This window comes from Hemitrygon akajei, chromosome 14 (assembly GCF_048418815.1).
Source record: "Hemitrygon akajei chromosome 14, sHemAka1.3, whole genome shotgun sequence".
NCBI classification, from domain to species: Eukaryota; Metazoa; Chordata; class Chondrichthyes; order Myliobatiformes; family Dasyatidae; genus Hemitrygon; species Hemitrygon akajei.
The window spans coordinates 31,997,533-32,012,476 of NC_133137.1; the positions used below are offsets into that span (position 1 = coordinate 31,997,533).

The 14,944-nt window shown below is 39.3% G+C and overlaps 2 protein-coding genes across 10 annotated transcripts in view; one reads left to right on the plus strand and one right to left on the minus strand.

The window, feature by feature from the left end:
- The window catches only part of pole (polymerase (DNA directed), epsilon), a 149,811-nt gene extending 148,432 nt beyond the window's left edge, over nt 1–1,379 (plus strand). For both annotated transcript variants that reach the window (XM_073065749.1, XM_073065750.1), the window contains exon 49: nt 222–1,379. In XM_073065749.1, coding sequence (XP_072921850.1) covers nt 222–335 — 114 coding nt within the window. In that variant the 3' untranslated portion in view covers nt 336–1,379. The remainder of the gene's footprint in view (nt 1–221) is intronic.
- Nucleotides 1,380–5,241: 3,862 nt separating this feature from the next.
- The window catches only part of p2rx2 (purinergic receptor P2X, ligand-gated ion channel, 2), a 94,294-nt gene continuing 84,591 nt past the window's right edge, over nt 5,242–14,944 (minus strand). For 3 of the 8 annotated variants that reach the window (XM_073065760.1, XM_073065755.1, XM_073065761.1), the window contains exons 11-13: nt 13,529–13,606; nt 8,817–8,946; nt 5,244–5,975 (exon numbers count right to left, since the gene is read on the minus strand). In XM_073065760.1, coding sequence (XP_072921861.1) covers nt 8,851–8,946; nt 13,529–13,606 — 174 coding nt within the window. In that variant the 3' untranslated portion in view covers nt 5,244–5,975; nt 8,817–8,850. Of the gene's footprint in view, nt 5,976–8,816; nt 8,947–13,528; nt 13,607–14,944 lie in introns of those variants that run through there. The other 5 variants (XM_073065759.1, XM_073065758.1, XM_073065757.1 and 2 more) reach the window with 3 other exon arrangements.

The window sequence follows — 14,944 nt, forward strand, 5'->3', positions numbered from 1 at the left end:
CAGTGAGACTTTTTTTTCTGATAGTGATTGGAAATTGGTTCCCTTTTCATTTTTACTACTACTTTGTTTCACTTTTGTTTTTGTTTTTCGGAAGTTTACTCATTTTGCTCAGATCTGCAAACACTAACCTAACTATCAAAAAACATCACCATCCCTGCTGGCATGGAACACAAAAACTTGCCTAATTTGTCCCTTTTGTTTTTCTGTGTATGTACGTACAGGGATTTATGGAGCAAATCCAGGTATTTAGGAACATTGCAAGACATTACAACATGCCCTTCCTGATGGAGACTGTTGATTGGATGTTTAAGATGAATATACACTTGAAGTCCTGAAGACAGAAGAATTAACAAGATAGAAGGCTGGCATGTGCAAACAGCTTGTAGTCCATTGAAGCATTGTTAAATGTTTTTTTTTATCTTGGCAACTAATGCACTATTCCAGCTCCATGACAGCAGCTGACTTACCGAACAATGCAAGGAAAACAATTTCTTCCTATAAGGCAGATTTATAACAGTACCACAAAAAGGTTAGATGAAACCAGTTTTGTTTTTTGAAAGACACCAAATGCATCCTGGTGCAGCCTTTTGATACTAATAAATTAAAATTCACTTTGTTCTATAACTTACATTTCATATTCATTTATCTGTGGATGTAAGCTACGTCCAAAAAGGAACTACTATCTAGTATTGTACTAAGTTTGAAAGGGTTTAAGTTTCATAAACTTCTCCAATTAAAATAATCAATTTATGAAGCTTGTCTCAAACTGAAGAGGTCAACTCCTGGACTTTGTCCCTGCTATATTGACAAAGTGTGTAAAATTTTGTGGGATGCTGAGCTTATAAACCTCATACAAATTTCTTCAAGTTTTGAACAACATTCATAGAATGTGTTTCTTTTTCCAAACTGTTTAACACAGGTTTGTAAAAAACACGATCATGGAACAGTCATACACCATGAGCAGGAAATGAAAGAGACATTTCCAAATAGTGTAGATTATAATTGCTTGAAAAGTAAGTGTAAACAAGTCTAAACAAGCTGTAAGTCTGTACATATTTAGTATCAATCCTTTAGTAATTTTATAACAGAAGCCGAAAGAAAACTGTTGAACATTGATTTAAATATACTTACCAGCTAAACTCCAGAGAGTCAGCAGCATTTGTGGAAGTAGCTGATATCCTAATTTGTGATCTTGTATATTTTTGAAATGCACAATGTAATATAGAACTTGCTCTGTAATTCACAAATGTATTTTTCACAACTAAGCTGCAAAATAAGTTCCCTTTATCCTTTTAATAATTGTTTCTTTTTTTTGTCTTTACATACAAATGACTTAGCATTTATTTCTAAAGGAATAATAAATATGAAGTACCAAATGATCCACGTAGGCATTATGAATAAAGAGTATACACTAGCAGCAGCTAACAAAAACTTGCACTTGGTTTGATTTTTTATTTCAAGCCAGTTCAGATTCCATGACTGATTTATTGAGCACAATTGTATAGTTATGCTATCCCTCCACCTTTTTATTCTGGTGTCTTTCCCCTTCCTTTCTAGTCCTGAAGAAAGGCTTAAACCGTCATTTTTTATTAATTTCTATACATGTTGCCTGACTAGCTGAGTTCCTCCGGCATTTTGCGTGTGTGTGGTATAGTTATGCAATTAGAGTTGTGTGGCACAAAGGCTACATGCATGGGAGCTTTTTAGTTACTGCGCTGCCATGCACCTGTGCTGATTAGAGCGAACAGAGCTTGCATAAGAGAAGCTTGAAAATCACCAGAAATGTTTGGTTAAACAAAAGAAAAATGATACTGGTATCTGGTGGACTAATGTTATCTTGTATTCATCTGAAGGTGAAGGGTGGAGGAATTGCAATATGGTTGAATGCAAAAGTACTTTGGGTATACTTGGTTAGATCTTGCCTATACCTTTAACTATGATTGCTGGAAGGCTTGGATAAGCAAAGGAGGAATGTGGCCGATAAGCAATCCACTATATACAGAGAGGGAGATCGGTGGGGAGATAATCCAGTTTCTGCATGCCTTTTCTGAGTCTGACTGAAAATAGCTTATATTTCTTTATTAATGAACCAAATCCTTTTTTTTAAGCTTGCAGTTTAACTATGTATTGCAAGTGTTTGGGGCAGAGTAAAGTTCTTCAGTCATCGTGCTGGCTCCCATCTGTTCCCATGTTATTGTGCAGATAAGCTGCAGAGAGCGATTAAAATGAACATCGCAAGCAATAGTCTGTAACATCTATTTGGAGGCAATTTGATGTGGCAGAGATGAGGCGAGACAAAACAGTGTTGCCAAGAGCAAGGAAGACCTGAGGTTTGATTGATTTAAGTGCCAGGCTGAATCAGAAAGGACAGATATAGGCTGACTCGAGGCAGCATTTAAAGCGACTGAACTGATGTTTGAATGAAGATTTAAGCACTGGGCCAGATTGAAAAGGTCAGGTTTTTAGGGCTCGAGGTGCGGGTTACAGTTGGTTCAGTTAGCTGCTCCGTGACGTGTACTCGACTCTGCGCTGAGCTAAGGGTTCATCGACAAACTGTTTGTAAACTTCAGTTCAGAATGCAATTTGTTTGTGTGATTTGTTTCTTTTTCTCTGCACGTTGGATGTTTGACGGTTTAAAAATTTTTTGGGGGGTTTCTTTGTTTTATGGCTGCCTGCTAGGACACAAATCTCAAGACTGTGTAAAGCATACATACTTTGATAATTACTTTGTATTTTAATTGTAATTAGAATATAATTTTTTTTCATTGGGATTACTTTTGGCAAGAAGTGCTATTTTTAAATGATCAGAAGACCAAAATATTTTTTATTCTCAATTGAATATTTTTTCATTGACTTACAGTGCAATGCAAATAAAATATTAACATTTTACTACTTTGGGACATATTCATTCTTTTAGTTTGGTTTGTGTTCAGCTTGTATTCCACTGAACAATTGTTTCCAGTAAAAAATGCAGGCATTTGTTAATGTTCGCAAACCTTTTGTATTAAGGCCATTTGAGCAATAGATCTGTCGAAATTTATCCTCCATATCAACCACTTTCCACGCTGCGAATCCCTTCTCTTTATTACTTTACTTACTTCCCTTTACGCTACTGGCATTTAGGGCAGCAATGAAGGTTCTGCATCTCTGTCGGTCCTCAGCCATCTTCTCTATTGTGGCTCGTGATCTTATTGCCTCTGTGGTATGGCACCAAGTTGTCTTTGGTCTCCTGTATTTCCTATTCCTTCAGGGGTCCAGTGAAGTGCTGGCTTGATGATGGAATTGGCCTCTGAAAGAGTAGGGCATGGTGGAAATTCCTTCTTGGTTAGAAAATACAGAGGATCTTGAGACTTATGGTGTGTCATGCACCAGTATTTTGACCCGTACTTAACTTCCCCTTAAATGCATTTGTGTTTTTTGATGCAACTTTTTTGTGGTAGTGTGTTCCACATTGAAACTGAGAAACAAAATTTTGATAGTTTTTTTCCGTACAGATATTTTCATCCCCTCCAGGTTGCATGGTTTAACTGTATATGTGGGTGACTTCAATGATCATATGTTTATGGAGAATTGAACAAAGGAGCTGATCAGTAAGGAATTAGAATAGTAACATAGTCAAGGGGTCAAGGGTTTCAATAACAAGTTGATGCAGTGGTGGAGTCAGGCATTGTGAAGCTGAAGGTAGGCAGTCTTCATGATGGTCTGAATATGAGGAAATTCATTCTGAGGCAAGTATTTGCACCATGTTTGTAAGTGGTCTGGTTCAGACAGTTACCAGAGAGGAAGTACAGTAGTGTGAAACCAGAGAAGTTTCTGAGAACAAAACTCAATGCTGACAGGTCAGCAGTCTATTTCAAGCAACAAAAAAATACATCCGTGAGCAGCACTAAAAATTAACCCATTTCAGGGTTTATGTTGCTTCTTTCCCTAATTATCTGAAAATCATCATGCCAGAAGTGGGATATTTGTTGATTGCACAATGTTTAATTCTGTTTACATTAAAGCAGTCCACACCTGTATGCAGCAAGATGTAGCCCATATTTGGCAATAGGATGAAAACAGTAACTAGCCACATCGTAGCCAGACACCAGTGACATAGCCATCGCCATTGATCAAATTTATTTAGAGCAATCACATAATATTGTGGATACATGACCAGTCAGAGGTTATGTGACCTCTGAGTACTTATCTCCTGACATCCCAATGTCTTTTAACTATCTTCCATTCTAAATATTCATCTACCCAGTGCCTTCCATGATCACATCTACAAATGCATTGTAGTTTTCTTTCTAGGCTGCCCTGATAGCGCTTCCTATGCCATTCTTTCCAGTGCAACAGCCACCATTCACCAATCAGACTCCAATCAATCTTCCCACACACACCATTTTGTTAGTGCAATTGACAAAGTCAACATTCACTGCCTTTGAGGTGGTGAAAGAAGACTCTTCTGATTTGTCTTTATTGGTAAAGATACTTGCATAATTCTGTTAGGCAGAAAGCCCCAGGGTTTGAACCCAATTTATAATGGAGATTGTATTTCCGACAGGATAGTATTTGGAAGGGAACTTTCACGTGAAGTTGTTCTTGTGCTTCTTAAGTGTCCTTTGAGGCAGACACTTGAAAAAGTCTTACATTTGCTGCAATGCATTTTGTAATGATGCACAGCAGGCACAGTGCACGTCTAGAGGAAAAAGAAGCATTCGGGACATTAAATGGGAGCCAGTCAAATGAGCAACTTAGTCCTGGATGTCAGGTTTCCAGCATATTTTTTTATTAAGCTATGCAAGTCATTAGAATTCAAATATACAAACACAAAATGCTGGAGGAACTCAGCAGGCCAGGCAGCACCTATGGAAACAAGTATAGTTGATGTTTTGGGCCAGAATCCTTTGGCTGGACTGTACTTTTTTCCATAGATGCTGCTTGCCCTGCTGAGTTCCTCCAGCATTTTGTGTGCGTTGCTTGGATTTCCAGCATCTGCAGATTTTGTCTTGTTTGAGAATTCAAATATATTCCAGTTAGATTTGCTTGTGTCTTGTGGAGAAGCTTTCAGAAGTCACCCGACCCCTGTATTATACACTCACAGGATTCCTGAGGGTTCAGTTGCAGAAAGCATCCATCCACCTTTGCATCACTTAAAGGAAATTAGTTTTATTTCCCCCCCCCCCCCCCCAAGGTTTGGTGGTGTGTGTTAGGAACCACTATCAGAATCACTGGTCAGAATCTTGAGGGCACATTTATTTTACAATGGGTGGTTGGGTTGCAATGTTGCGTGGAGGTGGTAGAAATTGAAAGCAATTAGACATTATTTCAAAAATAAAAGTCAAAGAACATTTAATGTCTGTATGGATACAGTAACTTAAATTTGTGCTCTTTACAGACATCCATGTAACAAACCCCATAAAATAACAGAAACCTCAACCCCAAAGCCACCCTCCCTTTGCAAACACATCAAACACCCCCACCCCCCCCCCCCCACCATGCGAGCAGCAGCAGAAGCACCAGAGTCCATTGATCCAGAGTCCATCAAACTACAGTTCACAAACCAGCACTTTGGTATCTCAGACAGGCTCTCTCCCCCTCTCCAGTGGCGGGGAGAGAGGTCACTCATACAACACAGAGCAGAGACCAGCGACTTGCTGCTCCGATATTACAATATTCCACATCACTTCTCAAAGACCGATAAGACTTTCTCCATCAAAAGAGTACAGGGGCCTTTTCCAACAGCAGCCAGCGATTAGCAAATACACTGCTTGCTGTCTTGATGTTTCAGTCTTCCACAGCACTTCAGTCAGCGAAATCGGTGAGGAACCAGGTCGCCCACTTCTGACCTCCCAGCCCCGAGGGCACACGTCTTCCAGGCCGTTCCCGGAGATAGCGAAGTGCTAGGCCGCACAGTCGGTCCAAAAACCCGCCACTTGCAAAGAACTGTAGTTTGAACTGTAGATCACGGTTTCCAAAAGAACCACAACCACCTTGTGAAGAAAGACAAGAGAAGTAAGCTGATTTGTGGAAGAACTGGGAGAAGTCGCTTGGGTCTGCAGTATCTAACTTACATTGAATTAATTACTGATTTTTAATTTTCAATATGAAAATGTATTTTTATCTCTTTACTACATAATCAAGCAAAAGCTAAGAACCATTCACCTTACTTTAACATTAGAATCTTACTGTGTTAAAGGAAATAATCCATCCTATTGTGCTTGTGCCTGTTTATGTTTTTATATATAAAGAGCTTGCCAGTCTGCCCTGTTCCTTTGCTCCCTATTACCATACTGAACACTGCAAAAGCCTAAGTATTGGGTGATGATTGGGACTTGGTCACTTGATGCAGAAGCTTAGCAGCCCTGATTGAAAAGGATTTTCATTAAGTTGGATTTTGATATTATCACAATTTACAAGACCTCAAAGGGTTAGTTTTACTGTCTTCTGTCATTATTGCATTAGATTAAGAAAGTGGCAGAAGATTTGGCAGCCAATAAATGGATCACATAATTCAGAAAAGAGGTGTCAAGTAAGTACAAAGAAGGGAAAAAAAAGATATGCTTGCAAGATGAGAAAACACTGAAATTACACATGTAGAAGTTCTGATATGTGCAATCCAGATCGGTTGTTTAAAAGAAATCTTATACGTCTTGAGACTCATGCCAAGCTTCAGGTATCTGGTGGCTTGCTTTCATGTGTGAGCCCCATGGTGGCTTTTAACCTGGTTTCTCCTGAGAAGAATCACAAACAAGCTTAATTTTGCTCTAAACCAGCATACAGATAGCAATATTTTCAAAAAAAAATCCAACAGATAGTAATTAAGAGTACTGAAAGTAACCAAAGGCTTTCAAACAGCCAAATGAACTCACTTGGTGCAATCCCAAGCCTGGTTCTTCTTGCTCTGATGTATTTCTGCACTAAGCTTTCACAGTTGCCCACTGATCCCTTAGTAGCAAGAAACTTTGTAATTGCAGTATAGTCATTGTCAGCTAAACTGTATAAATGTTCTTATTCCACAAACTTCTTTCCCTATTTCCAACTTCCATAAACATTACTGAAGAGGATTTCAAGGATTAAAAATGTTCTTTAAAAATAAAAGGGTGGACTCTATATTAATAAAAGCAATTATCTACAAATAATCCTTTATAGGAATATGATTTATGATATGAAAACCTTTGAGTATATAAACATGAAATCTAAAATCAACAGGGTTGTCATTGCCTTTAAATATCTGTACTTTTTCCCCTTTGTTATTAGCATAGAGTCGTTCAGTGTTGAATTAGACTCTTCAGACCACCACACCACATCAATACTAGTTATCAAATATTCATTTATAACATTTACCAGCACGTAGTCCGTAGCAACCTTCACCTTGATTATTCAACTGCTTGTCCAAATACTTTATTAAAATGTTACAATATCTGCCTCTATATAACCTCGGGCAATATGTGGCCATCCCCAGGTGGAAAAGAAAATTCTCAGATGCTCTCTGCTCTATCTATGCCCATCATAATGAAAATGTTATCACTGTCCACCCTATGCACTGTCTTAAGTTGACACCTATTGAATGATAGCAACTTAGTTAAATGTTTGTCTTGAGTTATTGTGCGGGTACTAGCTGAACTGAAAAGCCGTAAATAGATACATATTAGAGCAAGGGTTCCAAACCCTTTTATGCCATGGACCTCAGGTTGGGAACCGCTGCATTGGGGTGTCTTTGCAGGAACCAGCCATGAAAGAACTTGAGGAGAAATAGTTTTCTCTGTTGAACACAATACACAGGCGGTTTATTGCCTAGGTGTAAGTGTTATACCCAACAGAAAGCATGTTGCTTTAAGGTATTATTTGTTATGTCATCTGATGTTACATGTCACTTGGAAGACAAATGGACCACATCAGGAACGCATGATCAATTTTTATTCCCTTACAGGGTCTGATAAAAGACCTTTGAAAGGCCACAAGAGTAACGCTGTAAGAATATTTTCTAGTTTAACAAACCTTAGCTATATGGTATTAAGAACAATAGTCATTTTCTTTGGAGATGTGAAGACTTGGAGCTGAAAGACCACTCCAGTTTAACAGATTAACTAGAACAGGGGGAGCTGTATCAGTTATTGACTGAGAAAGAGTGAATTAAAAACCATAAGGTATAGGAGCCGAAATAGGCCATTCGGCTCATCAGGTCTGCTCCACCATTCAATCATGGCTGATCCAATTCTTCCAGTCATCCCAACTCTCCTGTCTTCTCCCCATACCCTTTGGTGCCCTGGCTAATCAAGAACCTATCTATCTCTATTGTAGGCTCCATTTGTTCCATTTTCTCACTAAGATTTATTCTGATCAGTTCCTAGAGCTGGAGAGAATTATCTAGAGTAAGTTACTAGCTCTTAAGAAGAGAAATGGAATGTCTAGTTTAAAAAAAAATCTCCAGTGGTATTGATTAGTGGGTAGGTTTGTTAGTGCAGGTTTTCTTGTTTGACCAAGTGGTATGTTCTTTGGACAGTGCCATTTTGGCCACTAGAGTAATATTAAACAGTCGACAGTGGTAGTTTCCAAATCCAGTTATTTAAAACAAAATGCCTAAACATATCTTGTATTGTATATGACATTAGCATTGTAGCTGAATTGTCACATTTGTTACTAATGCAATTGAGGAAGAGCCTGTTTGATTTCTTAACTAGTTTGTGTCCAAGACAAAGGTGGGTGGTGGCTCTCTATACAAAGACTCTGGAGAAATCATGAAAACAATGTTCACTCTAAACAAAAAATCAATGTCATCTATTTGTTTTAATTTGATTGCCCAAGAGTTATTCCACCTTGATGTACCTTACCTGCAATGTACCATTGTTGATAATGTTATCTAAATCAACAATCTGTGCAATCATGTGAAGGTCTTGTCATCAATTTCTTTTCTGCAGTTCCAGGATCATCATGTGCCAGTTTATTTTCTTTATTAAATACCTGTGTAGTTTAAAAATAAAGTTTCATGAATATCCCTATGTACTAAATGCAAATGGAACCATTGTACCAGGTATGGACAGAAGAACATCTTGCTGCAAGTTGTATTTACATCTTTAGTTTTTTATTTTCAGATCTTAACTATTTTCAAAATCCAGACTGAAAAATAGCTTTTCTCCTAGGGCTCTTGTGCAACTGGTAATGCCAATTGTCTTCACTATAGACAATCTCTTAAGCCTAATTACATGGGCGTGTACAATATTTGGTTTAAATGGGGCAGCGACCTTCCTTTGATTTCAGTGCTTTTTAAAAATTTCAGACTTAATCCTTGATGGTATTTTATATTGGATCATTGTACTTTATAACTTGGGCATGTACAGTGCTTGAATGAGGCCGCCACTATTTCTTTTAATTTGAGTGTTGTTTGTTTTTTCTTCAGTAGTAATTTGGATGCCATTCTAAATAACCCAGATGTTATTTTAAATTTAGTCATTGAACTGCCAGTATGCTGTTTTGCACAGAATGGAGTAGCCCTGCAATCTCGTTCTCAGCAATGACAATAATGCTCAAACTCATTGCTCAAACTTTAGACTGTATGTCATTGAAACATACAGCAGGCAGTGAAGAAGGCTAATGGAATGTTGGCCTTTATTACAAAGGGAATTGAGTACAAGAGCAAGGAAATCCTCTTGCATTTGTACAGAGCCCTGGTGAGACCACACCTGGAGTATTGTGTACACTTTTGGTCTCCAGGGTTAAGGAAGGACATCCTGGCTGTAGAGGAAGTGCAACGCAGATTCACAAGGTTAATTCCTGGGATGTCTGGACTGTCTTACGCAGAGAGGTTAGAGAGACTGGGCTTGTACACGCTGGAATTAAGGAGATTGAGAGGGGATCTGATTGAAACATATAAGATTATTAAGGGATTGGACAAGATAGAGGCAGGAAATATGTTCCAGATGCTGGGAGAGTCCAGTACCAGAGGGCATGGTTTGAGAATAAGGGGTAGGTCATTTAGGACAGAGTTAAGGAAAAACTTCTTCTCCCAGAGAGCTGTGGGGGTCTGGAATGCACTGCCTCGGAAGGTAGTGGAGGCCAATTCTCTGGATGCTTTCAAGAAGGAGCTAGATAGGTATCTTATGGATAGGGGTATCAGGGGATATGGGGACAAGGCAGGAACCGGGTATTGATAGTAGTTGATCAGCCATGATCTCAAAATGGTGGTGCAGGCTCGAAGGGCCGAATGGTCTACTTCTGCACCTATTGTCTATTGTCTATAACCCCATATTGCTGAATAATGAAGATGTCTGCCTAAACTCTGTTGTCATTTTGTATTCAAGGTTTTTTTTGGAATAAAAAAAATCCAGTAATTTACAACCCTTTGAGCAAACTTTCCAATTTACTTTGGTTTTAAATTCTCCATGCTGAGGAAACAACAGTGTACATTCTCAGAATATCAATCTCTCCCTCTCAGAATATTCTATGTCTGAATGAGATTGGCTCAGAATTTCTCAAACTCCAGTGAGTACAAATTGGTTTTGTTCAGTCTCTACTCAGTGGGTCAGCAACTCAAGGATCAAACCTGGGTATCAATGCTAAACCAATTCCAAAATAACTACATTCTTCAGAAGTGTGAAAGAAAACGCAGGTGCTAGAAATCTTAAATAAAAACACAAATGTTAGAAACACTCAGCCAGTTGGGAAGAATCTGTGGAAGGCGAAAAAAAGCTGGAGCTTCAAGTCAAAGATATTTTGTCAGAATTATATTCTCCCTTGGATGGAGATATAACCAACGCTTAGTTCTCCAGGTACTTCACACGTAGTCTCTCACCAGCATACTGTACAATTACTTGAAAGACTACCTTCCTTCTGTGCAACTATCTTGCAATTAAATCCCACTTAATTTTTGCCTTTCCACTTGCTGATTGTATCTGCATGTCCACCTGCCCCATTTCATGAACCAGTACCTGTGGAGGTGGGGTGCAGAGATTTTGATGTGTACTCACTCCGCAGAACCTACAGCCCTTGGCTTTATTGGGGCTGCAAAGGAAGGAGCCATCAGGATAGTCAGAGGCTGCTGAGTGAGCCTCCAGATGGCTATGGATCAAGAGGCATGACCCATGGACAAATGCTGAAGCCGGGGCCTGGTCAACCCTGGCTGGGTTTCCTGGGTAAGGGTGTTTGCTGTTGAAAGACCCGAATCACTCAGGACCCCAGGTTACATCACTAATTATTGTGTTCCAGTGCACCCTACAATGTACCTCAGCATCAGGATCCCTCTGTATGCAACTTTTCATTGACTAGTTAAGAGGAGGATTTAAAGTCATACAGACAAGCATATCACAAAAGTAATCAAGAACCCACAGACTTTTACAGTTCATATGAAGATGGAGGCATAGAGGTAGTTTTTGTGTCAAACAACCAGCCAAGGTGACTGCACTGCATGAAGACTGTGTAGATCTTTGCTTAGTTACTTATGAGAGATGGAAAGATTTTCAGTCACTTGCCCCAGGTGATAAATTGTGATTGTAGAGTTTATGACAGTGAAAACTTGTTCTTGCCCAAAGCAGTGGTTAGGTGCAGTTTTACTATTTCTAGCATTGATATATTTACAGTACTATTTCAAAATATAGGCAATTCTTTCTCTCTCTTATAAAGACATTATTTCTGTCTTGCTATGCAATTGGTTGTAGCAAAATTTGGAGCTTGTTTCCTGATTTTCCATTGGTAAGCTATTGGCCTGTTATTTGTCTATGCACTGAAAGCTTGATCAGTCAAAGATCTTAATATATGGTGAACAGTGAAAGATGACAACAGTTCTACAGATGAATTGTCAAAATTGTCATGAATGCAGTACTGGGGGGGCGGGGGGGGTGTCAGGGACTAAACTGAACTGAAAATGAACATATAGAGATCCATATATACAGCCAGCCTCCAACTATTGTTTTCTAGCATCAGTTAAACCTAACTTGCACTATTCTGACATCAAACTTGCAGTCACTAGAAATCTAAGATAAAGAAAGTGCTAAAAATGCCCAGTAGGTCGAGCAGCAGCTGAAGTGAGACAGAGTTAATGTTTTGGGTGAACAGCATTCAGTAGTGTTGCACAGCTTAAAGCTGGCCTGATCCTCTGATTTGGGAATAGAGGCAGGAATTGTGGATTTTTGGAGAAACTATTCGGCCTACAACAAGGAAGGGAGGGCACGGTTTTCATAAACAACTGGAAATTGTGATGTGGAGTTAAAAAAAATGAAATGGAAATCTGAATTCATAGGGAATCTTGCATTCAAAAAGCAGCAGAAACCAATCAGTATTAGGAGTCTAAAGAACAGTATGTGAAATACAGCAGACTCGTATAATTGTTTCAAGATCAGTAAGCGAGTTCACATCCTGTCAAGTTACACCGCTAACCTAAAAATACCATTTTTTTCCACCACAACCAAATACTCACCTTCCAACAGCACCTGCATCTTGAAATTGTATGTTTGCCTTCATCTGGTTAACAGCACTGCTACTCGCATTCCCACATTCCAGTTTAAACAGTCCCAATGAAGTGTCTTGGCTCATAATTTCAACTGTTTATTCCCCTCCATAAATGCTGCCTGACCTGATTTCCTCCAGCATTTTGTATGTGTTACCCCTTATGTTACTGTTTATCATCCTCCTAGCTATTTTTACCTTCAGACTCTCCGCCCCATTTGTTTTTTTTTGTCTGCCTCCATCCACCATCCATATGCCTCTTTCTCCAAATTTCCTCCCTCCCCCCAATACCTTGACCTGCCCACCATCCTTGGTCTGCCAAACACCTCTGGCTCCTGTCCCATTACCCCCACTCTCCTCTTACACTAACTACTTCTCCTCTCACCTCTTTGTCTTAATGTAGTATTTCAACCACAAACATCTACAAATCTTTTGCTCCACACAACTGCTGCTTGACCCACTCTAGCAGGAGAGTCCAACATTATCAGTTGGTTTAACGAAGAACATTTACTGCCACAGGCAGAAATCTCCTGGTTATTTGAATCTAGCTGTTATGTTGTGAGCTACCTGTCTGTTGTGGGTAACCTATAAGCTCAAGTAATTTTTCAACTGGAAAGCTACATTTCTCTAACAAGGGTGGTTTGGTAGCGTAGTGATCACCAGTCTGTAAGGAGCTTTTACATTCTTCCTATGACCACATGGCTTTCTTCCGGGTGCTCTAATTTCCTTCTACATCAGAAAGATGCATTGTAGATGGTATTGCATTGCATTGCACGTTGTAGATGTGCTATGTTGATGCAGGAAGCTTGGCAACACTGGTGCACTTAACTAGATGCAACCTACGCATTTCTCTATGTTTCGATTTACATATGACAAATAAAGCTAATCTAATCATTTCGGCAAATTAAAACATTACTCATTGGTCACTAAGATATTAGTTCTGAACAATAAACCCACTCAGTTCAAGCCAATTTGGTCACAAACACTTCCTGACATCTGATCAAAACAGAGATGGACAACTGCAGAATCCCTGGCTTAAGGTACACAAGCACTATTTTTAATTACACACCACAGAAAATAGTAATTTTTATATTTGAACACTCACCTCTTCAAACTTCTTTTCTCTGTAAACATCGTTCTTGTTCATGAAGGTCAGCAAAATCCAATCACACAGGAATGACCCCTAAATGCAGAGAAGACAAACTAATTACTCCAAGTCTTTACACTGAAAACTAAACAAGCAAATTTAGTAGTTCACGGGTTAACACTTGAAAACCCTGTAAAATATCTTTTATTTTTCAATGTTCACAATAAATTTATTATCGAAGTACATATATGGCACCATATAGAATCTTGAGATTCATTTTCTTGCAGATATACTCAATAAATCTATAATAGAATAATAACCATAATGAAATCAAAGGAAGACCACACCAGCTTGGATGCTCAAACAGTGTGCAAAAGACAACAAACTGTGCAGACACAAACAACAATCAATCAATCAATCAATAAATAAGCAAGCAAGCAATAAATATTGAGATCATGAGATGAAGAGTCCTTGAGAGTGAGTCCATAGATGTGGAATTATGGGGCAAGTGAAGTTATCCCCTCTGGTTCAAGAGCTTGTTGGTTGAGGGACACATTCATCTACAACTGTTCTCATAAAGTCCATGACTACCATTCAGATCCACAAAGGAGTCCTTGAATACAGCCCAGTCCACCGACCCAAAACAATCTGATAGCCGCCCCTCTGCCTCCTGCGGCCACCTCTTTGTTGTCCTCATCTCTGGAGCTTTGCTCTTTAGCCTCTGCCTGTATGCTGGTGGGAGAACGACAGCCAAGTGATCAAATATCCCAAAGCACCGACTGGGCATGGAACGATAGGCATTCTTTATCTTAGTATAACAGTGGTCCAGTGTGTCGGAAGCTCTGGTGCTACAGGTTATATGCCAATGGTTATTGGGCAGGGATTTCTTCAAAGGAGCTTTGTTGAAGTCCCCGACTATGATTTGAAATGCATCAGGATGGATTGTTTCTTGTTTGGAGACAACATCATGCAGTATCTCAGCACTTGATTACAGTCGGCTGCTAGTGGTACGTAAAATCTGGTGAGGATCATAGATGAGAACTCCCTAGGTAAATATAACAGGTGGCATTTGAGTGTTGTATGTTCAAGGTCAGAGGAACAAGAGTTTGACAGATTTGCCACATTAGAGCACCGCTGAGAGTTTATCATGAAACACAATCCTCCACTTTTTGCCTTTCAGTCTAAGCAATTAATCAATTGGGCTTTGGGTCTGATCACCATATCTAGCGTGCTGGGGGTAAGCCATGTCTTGGTCAAACATAGAACAAAACAATCTCCCATTTCCTTCCAATACAGCAATCTTGCTCTCAGGTTCTCAATTTTGTTCTCCAGTGACTGCATATTTGCTAACAAAATGCTGGGGAGAGGGGTTCTAATTCCTCTGTGTTTCGGCCTGGCTTGGAGTCCACCACACACCTCCCCCCTCGCTTCCAG